The sequence below is a fragment of the Acanthopagrus latus genome, chromosome 18, assembly GCF_904848185.1.
Source record: "Acanthopagrus latus isolate v.2019 chromosome 18, fAcaLat1.1, whole genome shotgun sequence".
Classification (NCBI taxonomy): Eukaryota; Metazoa; Chordata; class Actinopteri; order Spariformes; family Sparidae; genus Acanthopagrus; species Acanthopagrus latus.
The window spans coordinates 15413156-15429251 of NC_051056.1; the positions used below are offsets into that span (position 1 = coordinate 15413156).

Genomic DNA, 16096 nt, shown 5'->3' on the forward strand with positions numbered 1-16096 from the left:
TGCATGAGCGCGCGTGTGTGCGGTGCTCTCCCTGCCTCGACAGTCCATCAGTGTCTCCCACCGGACAGACAGGCCACTGACACAGCACCACGAGGCCGGGAAACCTTTTCAATCACTCCCTCACTTTTCCCTCTCTGTCAGGTGGCAGAAAGGCGTGATTGATCTGTTGTTTCTCCACGGCGGTAAAGGAGTGGAAAGAAGTTGTGTTGGGTTAAAAAAAAAAAATCAAAAAAAAAAAAAAAGGTCTGGCATGTGTGACAACCACTTTCATAAGTTTATTAATCATCTTCATCAATAATGCAGCCCCAGCTCTGCTGTTGGTTGTCATGCAGCTTGTGCATGTGTGTTTGCATGCATGCGTGCGAGCGTGCGTTCTCACTCCTCGCAGCCCGATGAACTTCATAAGTGTCCCATCACCACTTTAATCAAATTACTTATGAACCAAAATTGACAGTTTTCATTAATTATAAAGGATTATTCTAATTGCGATTCAAATTTATTCATTTAGAACAGACGGCATTCAGTAATGTTTCAGGAAATTTGCATATTAAATGGAGAGGGTAGGCCATTAGCTATGCTAATGTATGCATGATTCCTTATTTTGTGATTGGTGGGCCATATGTAGCAGGCTGGGGGTGTGCAGGTGAGGAATCTAGAAGGAGCTGTAATATGTTTGATAAACACAGAGGGATGCTAAGGCCAAAACACACATGTGCTCGGGTCCACATACGCGCACACACACACACACACACACACACACTCTGTAGGAAGCAATACGTCTCTGTTCAGTATCCATCTCCCTCTTGCATTACCCCGTCGCACACATTCTCTCTGTCTCCCAGTCTCTCCCACTCTCGGCTCCCAGATTCCTCCCTCAAGACCCATTGTAGGGAACAACTTTTCACCCGAGAACAAACGCGGCACACTAATTAAGTTTCTGATTTCTGATCCTGCTGCATTTAGAAACATAACCTTGAGCCTGTGTACAGTCACAGTCATAGATATGATTTAATACGGTGCTTAAATGGAACAAAAAGAAAGAACTTTTGCAAGCGGCACATTCATCCCCACAATGTATGGGGCTGGTCCCTGGCTGACACAATGCTCTTTATCAAGCTATATATAGTCGATGCATTATGCATTAAGTTTAACATGTGCTTAAATCAACACTATTCAATATGAATACATCAGTTTTCAACTAAGCAAGAGAGGGGAACAGTTAGGGTAAATGACTGCACGGGGAGGCAGGCATAAGCACACGGTCACACACACACATGCGGTCACACACACCCTTCGGCGGTGCGGCAGCGTCTACCCAGGCTGATGACAGGGCCATTATTCACTGGTCAGTCCCACGAGGGCAGGGTTTGGGCTGGACAGGGTAGCAGAGCGTCCCAGCATGGCAGGACAGCGCTGAGGTGAGGGGGACCAGGACCCTTCATTACTCCGGCGGTCTGGGGCCTGGAGCTTTTCCCTCTCTCTCTCGCTCTCTTTGTCTCTGTCTCCATCAGATTAATGGGCCAGGCCCCGACAGAGGAAGTGTTTCAATCAGCACCGCCTGCCAAGCTTGTCCATCACCCAGACAGCCTCTTATTCATCATGGCTTTGATACTCGCACATTCACACACACACATGCACAGATGTTTATTTGGTTTTATTTTTCCCCCTGGTGTAAAGCCAGGCCACAGGTAGCGATGTTATCAGGCTACAAGTTGTCGGACCTGGCACTACTTTCTCCTACGCTGTTCCGACGCAGGAGAGATCTTACTGCCTGTCTTTCAATGCTCCCTGCACAATTTCTCAGTTGAATTTTGAATGATCCTTTTCGGATGAAATGGATGAAACGCAATTGGTTAAGTGTCTCTGGGACTTCTGTCCCCAAGCTGGGACTGGAGCTCCGGCTTCAGGGGAAGCGAGGAGCGATCTCTCCCAAGTGGGGCCTCTCCCCGAGCGGCAAAGGCACAGCACAGATCTTCCCCTGAACCACTGCCTCCCTCCTCCAGGGTCCATTTGTTCTGAGAAATATTTAACAACGGGGCAAATTCAGCTGACATGACATGCGCACACACACACGAGCAGATACAGACGAGGGGCAGGATGCGACGATGCACAGAGCGAGCTGGAAATGAATTTTTCAGCGCAGTGAGATGTTCTATTTAAATAAATCATGACACTTAAGATAGACATGAGGGCAATATAGAGGTGCTCGCTGCTACTTTGAGGAGTAGCACTCCAAAGGAATGGAGCGAAGTGTGTGTGCGTGTGATGCTCTCTCTTTGTGTGTCTGCCCCCGTGTTTCAGTATGTGTTCCTGCATGTTTTCTTTTATGATTTGTCGTTTTTAGTCTAGGTATCTATCTATCTATCTGATATTAGTAAGGCATGTAGAGCTGGATGTATCCCTCCCAGTAAACTGGGCCACCACAGCCTGTTACAGCCTGGTGTCCGAGGCCCAGGGCCAGGCCCAGAGACAGACCTGGTTCTGGATTATTAATGTCCCCCCCTGTGGAGCCAGGCCCCCTCCTCCTCCCAGTGCCCCCCTACACCCCTGGGGTCAGCCTGCATGGCTCCTAGTGCAAGGCCCCCCTCATAAATCTCCCTAAATTAGTGTGTGTATGTGTGCATGTGTGTGTATGTGGGTGTGTGTGTGTGTGCCTTAAACATATACTGCAGACTGGGAGACAGGTCACCATGAAAACAAGCCAGTCAGGCTCATGGTTGAAGTGTCAGTGATGCATGGCGGAGAGAAGGAGTTGCAGAAAAAAGAAAGACCGCGAGAAAGGAACACAAGAGGAGGAAAAGAAAATACACAAAGCACAAGTAGAAGAAGATATTTGGTTCTCTGAGAGCGCCAGACTTAATTTCTACTTCAGTTGCCTATTTGTCACTCCTCTCTTTCAGCTGTAACATTATATTTGCTTACAAATATTTACACTTAATTTGAACCTGCCTCTGACTTCATTAGGATCGATTTCCTGAACAAATCTTAATGCTTAATTGCTGAAGTGCAGGATCCTCCATTCCTCTACCTGCTTAGATTAGTTCAACATGTCCCACGGTGGTAACAGGCATGGGGAAGTGCTGTTGTGTCACTTAGTTAACCCCCGAGACAAATGGCTCCCCTCCGGAGCACAGTGAATTACACACCTCATGAAGCATATTAGGAGCCAGACACAGTGCTTTTCTTCTGGAGATGATCTGTATGGCAGGAATGGATGGAGGGAGAGGCAGAGGAGCGGGCTGAGTTATGGCATCACCCACAGCCATTTTTACAGCGCAATCGGCATCAGAACAAAACAGAGAGAGCAGAGAGAGGAGGGGCGAAGAATAAAGAAATGAGGCACAGAGATGTACAGCACAACGTGGAACAAAAGGCTGATAAGATGAATAAACTCGAACTACTGAGGAAGATAAAAGCACACCGTTCTGAAGTTATCCATGTTAAATTTGACAAGGAAAACAACTCTTTACCTCATTTGTTGCTAATGTAGGAAAATTATTAGAAAATATAACAGAATTGTCCCTCGGAGGCTTCCTTGCTGTTAGCTAATCGCTTAGACAATCTTTATCACCACAGTAATAATATTTAGATGCTACAGGGATTACTTAAAAGTTGTGTTATAATTGCTTTCCTTGTTTTCTTTTTTATGGGCAGAGGGTGATTTTGTGTTTAATTGCTCCAAAGTGACAAATAATACGTGTTATGATATGATGAAAGTGTGAGATCATTAAATTACCACGGCGACCGGCTGCATGTGTTTATTCGTTCGCTTTTTCGCTGTTACAAATTTATGCCATGAGGCTTCAAGAGGCCAAGCAGTTATTTACACAAATTCACTTCCACAGCCATTCCTGGATTTGGGGGTAATTACGTGAGAGCAAAATGGTTTTATTTCATTTAATCCGGCCGCCGCAGCAATTTGTGCTGGTAATATTTGTAGCTGTGGAGTCTGCACAGTAAAACAGCTTGAAACCAGCAAGAGTCTCAAATACAAACAAGGTAGAGGGGGCAATAATCAAGGCAAGAATTTATGCAGGAGATGGTATTATCCACACAGCAACTGAAAATCCATGTTTCAAGATGAGATACGGTTTAAGTGTACACGTTATCTGTCAGAATTTGAAATAATATATGTAGAGCAAAGATACTGAATATACTGAGGAGTCCAAATGACCTCCCACCACCCCACATATACACCTTTGTTTATATGTGATTTTCAACAATTTCTCAGATTTTCTATATGTATGTAATTGGTAAAAGTTATCAAAAGACATTGATACTGATATCAAAGATTTTATGTTTAAACGAGAGCAGAAAAGTTGCTAATAGGAAAAAGTGGAAAGATTGTGGAGTGGCACATTTAAAAGAATTCAAGAATAAATATTCACATATTTGTTTATAGAAGAAAAAGACGTTTCTTGACACTCTGACTGCCCAGCACACGCCAACCTGGGTCAGTTATTTTGCCATTAAGATCGCAAAAACATCACTTAGCAAGTTAGAAGGGAAAGGAAACATACTCATAATTTAAAGATAAACCACTGAATATGCTTAAAGTAATGGATCAACGGTTGGGTTTGCTAAAAAATTGGCAAATAGTTGGGTTGTAGCTATACGTGATGCATGAAAAACGTGCTGTAACACATCCACTTTTGTTGTGCTGAAAAACGCCCACAATTAGATGAACACATTTGAAACACAGCGGGTGTAACAGAGTGCTGGAGCTCATCAGAGAGGGGTGTGGGGATACATCTGACAACAAAGGCTGAGAACCACTGATATGAAGCCAAACAGAGCAACAATTGTGAAGCGATAAATTATCCTTTTTATTGATTAAAAAGCAAGGAAAACATGATAATAGGGAGCTTAACAGATCAAATGAGAGAATTATGGGCTATCACCAGTTATCTGTCCATATTTACTGGTCAGCTGTCAATCAGATTATCCATAAATCCTTATGGTAATCTCCTTGTGACTGCATATCAACACGCGCTGGTCTTTATCCCCACCCCCCACCCCTCCACCACCGCCACACAACCACTGTCTGTTGATCCATGTAAATGTGTGCAGCGGTGATTCTGGTCCCCCGGCTCCCGGGGAGATGAGATAGAGCACTGAGGAATCAACATGCTACAGTTTTGTAATGTTTCCGTGCGGCTGACTCCAGACACCTTAAGTCGTGTAAATAATGAATCAGATGATCCACGGGTGCAGGAGATCGAGGGGACACGCTGACATATGGCAAAGCGAATGAGGCATGCTGACTCTCTGACTTACTGTCTTCATCTCTTTTTCGCACTCAGCACAGTCTTACCTTTTACCTCCACCGCCTCCTCCTCCTCCTCCTCCGTCCCATCCAAACTCTAATATTTAGCCTTCTGATTTGGCCACCTCTGACTCTGGTGACCCCGTCTTTCCCGAATCCACTTATCCACCATCCGTCCATCATGAATACCTCAGAGGAGGAGGAGAAGGCCACATTGGGGAATGAATGGAGTTGATGAATTAAACAGGAGGTGCAGCGAGGAAGGTGGAGTGAATGTTGGACAAGTGGATGTGGTCCACAGCTGTCTGCGAGGCTGCTCTCTGACCTCGAGGAGATAAGAAAGTTGGGAGACCCTCAGCCTTTGGGGTCCAACAGCCACTGTAAAAAAAAAAAAATCCATCTCAGTGCTTCATGAATTATTGAGATATTGGCCTACAGCCTCTAAAATATACAGGAGGGTGGTCTGTCTCTCCTTTCGGATTTCACATACTCTCCACCGCGTCCTTCTGTCTAACTTTCTATCATTTTCTCCTCTCCCTCCCTCTCCCTCTCTTTCCTTTTCCTTTCCTCCTTCTCATTCGGATTTAGCCTTTTGCAGCAGCATGATCGTAAATCAGAACACAAACAAAGCAAAAGAAAAAAAAAAGAGGTGCAGCAGAGAGGGACAGTTTGTTTTTCACATCATGCAAGGCTTTTTCTTCCTCACTTGAAGAAGAGCGTCGACCACTAACCAGCTGTCATGCATTTAAAAGTTGTCAGGGATAAATCCACGAGCTCTTGTGTTACATCAGATGCTCGTAATGCGCACAGCAGTTGGCCAGCCCTTGAAATGAGACAGAACTCTGGTCTGTCCATTTATCTTCTTTGCTCTCTTGTGTTTTGTTTTTTTCTTCTACTAGAAGCAATTGTCCAAGGCACGCTGCTGCTGCTTACAGTGTTTCTCTCGACATGTCTCTCTCTATATGTGTGTGTGTGTGTGTGTGTGTGTGATGCCTCTGCTCGTGCATGATTATATCTAAGGCGGTTGGCTCCAAACACGCTGCCCAGTGCAGAATCCTAGCCATAACAAATGAACAGAGGGTAGAAAATAAGACATATGAAAGAAAAGCTGAGCAAAGGAGTGATTCTCTCTCTGGCTGGTGGAGATCTGTATTGTAAGCAGTTTCAGCTGTCAGCATTTCTTTGAGCTACCTCAAAGGGAGGAGGAGGAGGAGGGCGGGATGTTGTAGTTTTATTTTCCCCCTTTTGAGGGTTCCTGTTTATTTGTACACGGCGCTGTTTATTTTCGCGGTTCATTTGATATCTTTTTTTTTCCTTACCAGCGAGGCAGACAATGTAGAAGGGCGAGTGGAAGAGATGTACAGCGCCGTAGTTTCAGTTAAAAAAAAAAAAAAAGAAGTTGTCCGGCTTCAAGCCTCGGGGTGGGGCGAGGGAATAAATTGTCAGCCGTCCTCTTTTCTGCTTTTCAGGTCTCCGGTGCCTCCCCACACTCCCCCCTTTACTCCTTCGACCCTCCCTCCTCCCTCCCTCCCTCATTAAGTATTGATGTGGGTAGCCATACTTGCCATCTCAGCCTATTAATAATGCATGGCAGGTGCTGTTGATGTGGTCTCTCACACTGAGATTGAGAGAGGCAGGAATGGCAACACTGTGCTGCATAGTAGCTACAGCACAACCTCCGTCACTCTGCAGCTAGGGGTGGGTTGGAGGGGGGGGCATGTCTGCCCCGGTGAGTTTATGGCAAGCTGTGACAGCAGCTCGGAGATGGATATACAAGGTAGCATCTTACTCAATATCCCCGAGCTGTTTTTACATAGAAAACTGCCTTTGTCATAAACATCTGATGGATGAGGGAGGGATAGTGTATGAGGCTTGTCTGCCGCTGCTGTTTTATTTGTTTTATTTGTATTTTGTGTTTTGTTGAAGTAGCTCATGCTGTACTTTGCTCGATCACAATCTCATTTGTCTCCCTTTCCGCCTCTCTTTCTCTCACTGTGCAGGTTCTTCCTCAAGTTCTTCCTGAAGTGTAACCAGAACTGCCTGAAGAATGCAGGGAACCCTCGAGACATGAGGCGTTTTCAGGTGAGATGCAGCTGTCTGCATCTGTACAGTGTGTGTTGCAGTGTGGGCAAGGACCACACGTACTTAAACCATGTTTCAGATTTTTTTTTTTTTTTTAAGCCCCTACATTTGAAGAAAAAACAAGGTTTTTACAGGCTCTCTCACAGAAATGTTCTCTGTGCTGTCCCAGAGAAAAGAGCAGAGAGGAAAGAGAGCACAGGGCACACTACCGTTATAAAAACACACATGAAATCACGATAAATAATTGAATAAATCTGTTTCTGATGATTTTTACAGCAAAAAATATCAAAAAATAGAGTGAATATCGGGCTTAGAATAGGTAACTGTGACTGTAAATTCACCCTATCAGTGTGAAAGGTGTTAGGTTCAGCGTCTCCTAAATATCCAAAAATCTGTTACTGCAGGTTTAAAATAACGTCAAAAACATCGTTAAAACATGTGAAGTCAATTTGCAAGGGCAAAGTCCAAAATCATAAATTAAAACAAATGCTTGAATTCCTGTCTATTAATGCTACAACAGAACATATGTATTCCATTGAATCTGTTAGCAACTCAATCCACATTAGAATTTACAGGAGTTTAAAAAGTCCTGGTCATAATTTGGGGCAACAACATAAACACTACTACATATGTAATCTGCAGGTGTCTATAACACAGTAAGGCTCATTTAAGGCTGTATTTTCATGGTTTCTCAGGTGGTTGTGTCGACTACAGTGAGCGTGGAGGGTCACGTCCTGGCCGTCTCCGACAACATGTTTGTGCACAACAACTCCAAACACGGGCGCCGAGCTCGAAGACTGGACCCATCGGAAGGAACACCATCCTACCTGGAACACGGTATTAAAAGCTGGAACAAAACACCCGCTCTTTCTTTGTCTTCCTCACTTTCTTTCTGTCTGTTCAACCCCCTCCCTCCCTCCCTCCCTCCCTTCCTCCCCCCGTCTGGCTCCTCACCCAACCCCTCCTCTGTCTCGGCTCTATCCCTCTCAAACCTGCTCTCTTGCCTTCTTTCTTATCTCTCTCCTGCTTCCTCCCAGATTCTCACTTTCCTCTCTCGTAGGGTTTCTAAGTCGAGCTAAGAGAGGAGAGAGTGGTAGCTAGTGAGTCTCTTGTCTCTCCCTGGTGGCTTGCTCCCCTCAGGTCTCTGCCTCTGGGCCTTCTACTCTGCCTCGCATAAGCACTATGTGTCTTATGAGGTCTGTTCTGCTTAAAGCCAACACTGGCTTTATTTCCTCGGAGACCTGCTTTTATCCTCCAGCCCTCCATCACTCCCCATCCCTCAGGTTTTCAAACACACCCATGCACACACGGAAAAAAGCCCATGCACACACGTACACACAGTCAGACCCAAACCTTTAATACTTCATAATGACATGTGCACATGATTTAGGAGCCCGCACTGATTCCCAAGTCCCTAATCCAGTTATTTTCTCATTTCGATTTCCCAGACATTGAATAAGAGAAACATATTTTTTTTTTCGTTGAGGAAAGTCAACCTCAGGGATGATAATGACAAAAAAACTAAGAAGGGATTTACATGATGGCCTACAGTAGATTGCATTAAGATTGAATGTTGTGGTTAAGTCTTTCTAATGACTATCCTCCAGAGAAAAGGTGGACCGCTTGTCCCGGCAACTGGTCTCACAGACGATTAGAAAAGTTCACAAAGACAAGACATATTGGAGACGTCAGCGGGACATGGATCTTACACAGAAAGAAGTGTACACACGTTGCGTTAACAGATGTTCCCTGTGTCAGAGAGATTTGTTTGGGAATTTCCTCTTCTCTGATTTTCTATTCTCCTGGTGGCTGGGGTTGGACAGGAGTGAAAGAACAAGAGAGTTTGGGGAAATAGAGAGACACGATCAGAGGACACCTTAAAGAAATGATGAAATGACAACAAAGAAGACAGCGGTTCCTTTCTTTCTTTATTTTCTTTTTTTCGTTGTTTCCCATGTGTGTTGAGTTTGTGTGCAGGATACACAACTTTGGGGGCCCATTTCAGGCGGTAATAGATGAGCAGCGCGTAGAGTTGAACAGATGGCACCGAGGAACACCCCAAAGTATAATCCTATCACATGGATTCACGTTCCACCATCTGGTTAATCCACACACACACACAACAACACACACGTCCACACATGCACATGGAGCGCACATAATATCAGCGGCTGTGAAAAGGAGGCATCTTAGGCCATGATTACGGCCACAGATTGCTGCTTGGTGAACGTTGATCTCTGCAGGCGTATCAGGGGGCTAAATATCATTCCAGCTTGTTGGGGAGGATCAACAGAACAGGGAGTCAGGCAAAGAGCAAAGGCTAGGCTTCAGGGAAAAAAACTCAGCCCAGTCTAAAGTGGATTATGCCGCTTTACAGAATTACAGCATGTCTGACAAGCTGCATATCTGTTAAGGAGAGGAGATTTAGCCTGTATAAACATGTATTTTCCCAATGCTGTTCTTTTTCCTCAATCACATCCAGTAATCTCCAAGTCCATAATACCAGGAGATAAGGTCAAAAAGCCCTTGGAATACCAGTTATTGAAAATGTGTTTTTCTGTTGTTGTTCCATGTACTCTGTCCGATATTACTCGAAGAATATGCTTTAAGAGAAAACATCGAAAGCTTACAAAACGCATTATGAATATCCGATCAGGAGCTGAAATGACCCCGTGTGTGGTCGTGTGCGCGCTGAGACATTTCCGCCGAGATGTACGAAACCGACAGCTGAGCAAGAGCTAAGTGTTTGGTTAATGAAGGCGGCGTATTCAGAGGGCAGAGCTACTGTTGGCTCTGCTCTGCTCCCCGGTCGCGTGGCCTTTGATCAGACACTCAGCACACCTGACATTTACACGCCTGCACGCTTTGCCACGTGTCATAAAACAAGCGCACCGCCGCTGCCCTCACACACAGGGCAGGGGTGATGTTTAATAACGGGGTGCGTATAATCACTCTGATTAGTATTCCTCGCTCGCCCCCGACCCCTGGGAGAGAGGAGAGAGGTGATGTGTGTGTGTGAGAGAGTGAGGAAGAGGAGACTGTACGTGGTGCCAGTAGCAAAAGACCTTTACGGGCTGTCATTAGGTTAGTTAGCATCTAATCTATTTTATCTGTGAATCTTGCAGCCACCCCCAGCATCAAAGCCATCAGCCCCAGTGAAGGCTGGACCACAGGGGGTGCTACTGTCATCATCATCGGGGACAACTTCTTTGACGGCCTGCAGGTCATCTTCGGGACCATGCTGGTCTGGAGTGAGGTTAGTCACCATCTGGTCTCCTCAAAGAACAAAATATTTCCCTTTTAACACCGTAAGTTGACTAATAATGATCTTGTTAAAATCTTTAAAATGACATCTACTCCGTCTTCCTCCTTAAAAAAATCCTGAATCTATCAATATGCAAATATGTGCCATTTCAAAAGTTTAACTACACCAGAGGAGACTTCACTGTGAAGTCCATTCTAAGCATACTGTAATTTGTAATTTACTCAAATATTATTTTAATGCTAGCAGACTACTTGTAATTGAGTATATTTCAGGGATATATCTGTTCTCATACACTGAAAGAAATATATTTCCTTCCTCTACTATTACTCAGAACAAATTGTGACTCCCTCAAATATACAGCATCTCCGGATTCATTGCTGTAAATGAGCTGAATCGCTAAAATTAAGAGATAACTTGATTTGGTTTTATCATTCTTTATAAAATATTTTATAAATTCATATAAATCAGTTTAAATTGAATCCACTCAGACATTTTTACTGTTTTACAGACAAACCTCAGGCATCACCAAGGTCTCTGTAAACTTCCTATTTGTGATTAATTTTCATTTTATAGACTAAAGAATCATCACATAACTGAAAAAAGTAATAAATAGATTAATTAATAATGAGAATCATCATTAATTGCAGCCTTGCTGTAAACCCCTGCTGTCTCAGTTCTCTGTAGCAGCTATTATTTTTGTCATATCTCCTTTCAGCTCCTTTCCTGTCTTTTTATTATGTTGGTATCTGCCTTCTTGGAGTATGTGCACACCGTACAGTATGCTTCTCTTTGTAGGGAGCATCTGCCACATGACTAAAATGTAAATGTAGTGTATGTGTGAAATTGAAGGTCAGTGAGCGCCGCAGCTAAACAGCTTTCTCTTTAGTAAAGGAATAATTCTATAAAAAGCTCTTATATTATCTCGCTGCGAGGTGAGTGGGGCCAGACAATGGTGGAATAAAAGCGTAGCTAAGTGAGCAATGAAAGGGACAGTTATTACCGCACACACGTACACACACGTGTGCGCACATACACAAGGCAGTGGCAGCAGCATTGATAGCTTTTGAGCGCTGCTAGCTTTGAGTGCTAGTTCACTATAGTGTGCAGAAAACGAGCTCTCCGTGAGGTCTCATCTGTGTTTTGTCTTGTTACCGTTTTCCTTCAAAGACCCTTCACCATGCACACACAGACACAGACATACGTAGTGAGGAGGCTCATCAGCCACACTAAGTGAGCCTGTTTAAGACACAGTGGTGCTTTAATGTGGCTAACGGCAGCTAGACATCCTGAGCTGACAGACACAGAGACGGGGGCAGCGGGGACGAGCATATTATATCTGTACTTATACTGTGTAATAGACGTATGCAGAGGAAGGTGTGTTTTATTCATAAACAGATAACTGCTTTTGAACCCCCTCTTACAGAGCCCGTGTCAGCACTGATAACCATCCTAAGCCTCACAGTGACATTGCCTCGGGCTACGAGGCCACCTGAGGGCTTTAGCGCTAACACATCATTTTCAGGCTGATTATACAAAGAAAGAAAGTCAAAAGCTGCAAAGGAAAAAGGTCTGAGGCGAGCCGAGAATAGTCCCCTGAGCACATGTTTGGATATGAAGTTTCATTGCATTAATCTTTTTGCCCTCTCTGGCTCCCCGTAGCTGATCACCCCCCATGCCATTCGTGTGCAAACTCCACCCAGACACATCCCCGGGGTGGTGGAGGTCACGCTGTCCTACAAATCCAAACAGTTCTGCAAAGGAACACCTGGACGCTTCATCTACACAGGTAACACTTACAGTACGCACGAACACTTGCTAATGACACTAATTTACAGAGTAATCTACGGAGGCTGCAGACTTAATAATGCAGTTTTTTCTGTTTTTTTTTTCTCATTTTCCACAAACAACTTTTTTTAGAGTAATATAAGAAAACACTATAATCACATAAAAAAGTCACATAGTGGCTTCAAGCTTTATTAGGATCTTATATTTGCAATATCTGCTAAAAGTAAGCAGTTTATAAGATGCCGTTTTCTCTACATTGTTTCTGGAGAAAAATGTGCATGCTAAACAATTTAAAATTCAATAACATGACTCAATAATTCAGGAGGAAAAAAAGACTCCTGATCAGAGGGGGAAAAGTGTTTGCCCTCTTTTATGAAGCAGGTGAAGGTCAGGGGGAGGTTTAACCTTTTGACTAGTGGGATTATTGAGATTTAACCCTGTCGAAGGCATTGTTCGCACAAGGAGAAGTCCATGAGGTGGGTGTGATTTTTGACATTGCGTGCAGGAGCATGAATACCTCGAGTGTTACATCAGAGAGCGTGTATTGGTGCAGAGTTATGGCCGTGCGGCGAATAGAGCGGCAGGGAGAGTGAATGTGAAGCGGTGATTAACCAACGCGAGGCCACAGGTCCCCAGGGAGACTGTGAATCACATAAATCTGTCTGTAATCTCAACCACTGATAGACTTAGGCCGTAAGCCCCGGCTGGAATTGCCAACATTTGACAAAATCACAGTCGCGAGAGAGCGTGTGCATCACGTCAACGCCGGAGTTTTCTGCATCTCCTGTGTGTCCTAATTACTGCGCGTGGACACAATCCATGTCCATGGGTCATAATTATGACTCTGTGTTTGTGTACTTGCGGGAAAGGCTGCGATAGGCTGTCTGTGTTTGTTTATACGTACGTGTGAATGTACTCCAAGCACACACATGCACATTGACAAGTAACTGCATTATGAAGACAGAGGGCAGATGGGTGGGCAGCCTTTGCCATGCCAGAGCTGTCCAACAGCCCACACCCTGCCAAACCCATAGAGCTGTGTGTATATATAAGTGTGTATAGGTGTGTGTGTCTGTGTGTGTGTGTGTGTGTGTGTGTGTGTGTGTGTGTGTGTGTGTACGCAGCCTTTTAATGTGCCAGACATGTGGGAACCGTATGCATAAACGCCCTATCTCTTCCCAGCCCTCCACTCTTTTCCCCTTGTCACATTCACTTATTCAAAACTTGCTTCTTTGGATGAATTCATCCTCGCTCTCTCTGTCTCTCGGCCTCTGGGCTTCCATGGAGGCACATCGAAGAATCTCAACAGGTGAGAGGTAGCAAGAGGTCATCCACTGGGAGCTGAACACACACACTGTGCTGCTGCTTGCCAAGCCCTGGCACCTTCACGGTGACACAGTCAAGCGTGTCGAGGCATAGATCCCAGCTCTACTCTTCACACACTTCACTTGAGCCACTGCTCTGCAACCTCGGCGGGTATTTGTACCTCATTCACAGCTCCGTTATCAGGACGCTTTAAAAAAAAAAAAAAAAAAAACATTGCGAGGAAGAACCAGCACACGTTTGGTGCCTCGAATGAGAGAGTGACGACAAGAGTGTGAGCAGAGCATTTGGAGCAACAACAAAAATCAATTGATGAGAGTGGTGGATGAGAAAAGGGAGGAGAGGAGAAGGATGGGAGAGAGGGATGGAGGATTACCATGGGCCATGTTGCCCTCCTGGGTCTGTTTGGCACCAGTTTGAGCCCAGTTGCCAGTGGGTACTAATCATGGAGGATTGGCAGCACCGCGTGGCAGCTGGCAGCTAGCGTCCACACACACACACACACACACACACATTAACACAGCACCGCACTCACAGACATGCATATACTCATATATTACTTGTGCACGCACGATCACACACACATGCGCACACTGAATTACATTGGGGACAGCTGGCATTGCTAATCAACTTCAGCTGAGGAGAGGAAAGCGAGCAGCTCACAGACCTAATTAAGTCACCACATACCCAATACTGCTGCTACTGCTACTTTGCAAACATAACCAACACGTACACACACACATATAACCCGTCTATAGGTTTACTCCACCCCTCCACCCTCCTCTATGTGATCATTGATAGTCCGCGACCGCCCGTTGCTGACTGGAAACGTTTCAGCTGTAGTTCAGGACAAGCAGGGGACTTTTGGTGCAGAGGAGATTCGGAGAGAAGCTATTACAGTAATGCGTCCTCTGTCGTCTCTGAGGACTCCTCTGCCATTAGACTTCAGAAAGCTCCAATTAGACTCATCAAAGGCAATTAAGCTCTCCACTGATAAGAATAAAAGAATGTTTTTTTTTTCATTCCCTGCTCTTCCTCTGTCTTTTTATCCCCTTATCCCCCTTCTGTTCCTCTCTCTGCCCTCTGCCTTACCCACCTCTGGGGCTGAGAGCTCTCCCTAATCTCCCTCTATCTCCCTCCCTCACTCTCACTCTCTCATTATCAGGTCATTGCCCCCCCCGCCCACCCCCCTCTCCCCTGTACAAATGCATCTCCATGTTTGGTTGTGTATCACCTTTTACTGGATTGCTGTCTTTGTAACATTCATCAGTGAAGCTCTCCCTTTTTCTTTTCTCCATGCAATATAGAGTGATAATGCTCTCTGCCACTATGGCCCATAGTGTGTTGTGTGTGTGTGCGTGTGTGTGTTTGTGTGTGACGCAGGGATACTGGTCATAGATTGGTGGAGTTGATGAATCACCCTTGTCGTTCAAAAGGCAATCCCTCCCTCCTCAGTATGCAGCCTTGTCTGCTTAGTGCTTCCGCTACAGCCTCTGCTGATATTAAAAGGCTCTGCTGGCTCACATTAAGGCCGGCACCACGCGCACCAATGCGCATCCGCATACACACACGCACAAACATTAGGGGTAGTTTTTCAGAACCGAGTGCAGATTAGGTGTGTAGGAAACATCACTCAGTTGCAGCAAACAGCGAGGGAAAAGACAAAAGTCAAGAAGAGAATTTAAACCAGGCGGGATGCTGCTGACATTTCTCTCTGTCTCTCTCTGCCTGCCTCTGTGCTCCAAATTAGTTTTAGGAGTGGAGGAAGGACTGTCAGTTGTCTGTCATTTTATACACTGCAGACTCTGGCGTGAAACACAGACGGTGCCACTGCAAGTGAGGCAAGCGGGAACATGCTCTGCAAAGTTTCATCCCTAATGAAGCTGTTCACGCACATTGAGAAAGGCTGTTTTACTCAGAGTGCTCCATTTTAGTAATACATCTGATGCTGATTGTGTTGACATCACGATGTTGGAGCAATTTACAGGATAATCAGTGAGAAAATCTATTGCCTTTTTTACAGATACAGATATATTCTGCATCCGCATGCACATGGGATACATCTACACCCACGCATGAGCACATCCACACATCACAGACACACAAATGCAGCATGTAGTCATCTGGCAATAAAAGTGGGGTGCAGCCACGAGCTGGTCAATTACTCGTCTTGCTCCTATTTGTGAATGCTGTCTTTTATTGAGCTTGGGTGGAGGCCTGCTGTTGATTAAAACGGCCGGTCTCCAGCTGGAGACAGGGCCAGCTGAGATAGCTGCACACGCTCACATTTACGGCGCACAGTCTTAACAGTGAGGAAATTCACACCTCTATTTGAGATTGAGATTAATTTTCTGCACCATGTGGCTTGTCTTCCC

The 16096-nt window shown here is 45.1% G+C and overlaps 1 protein-coding gene across 8 annotated transcripts in view; it reads left to right on the plus strand.

Annotated features, from left to right (window-relative positions):
- ebf1a (EBF transcription factor 1a) overlaps positions 1–16096 on the plus strand; it is a 75108-nt gene that overhangs the window by 43371 nt on the left and 15641 nt on the right. For all 8 annotated transcript variants that reach the window (XM_037076970.1, XM_037076971.1, XM_037076978.1 and 5 more), the window contains 4 exons: positions 7267–7348; positions 8044–8185; positions 10474–10604; positions 12273–12399. In XM_037076970.1, the coding sequence (XP_036932865.1) occupies positions 7267–7348; positions 8044–8185; positions 10474–10604; positions 12273–12399 (482 nt within the window). The remainder of the gene's footprint in view (positions 1–7266; positions 7349–8043; positions 8186–10473; positions 10605–12272; positions 12400–16096) is intronic.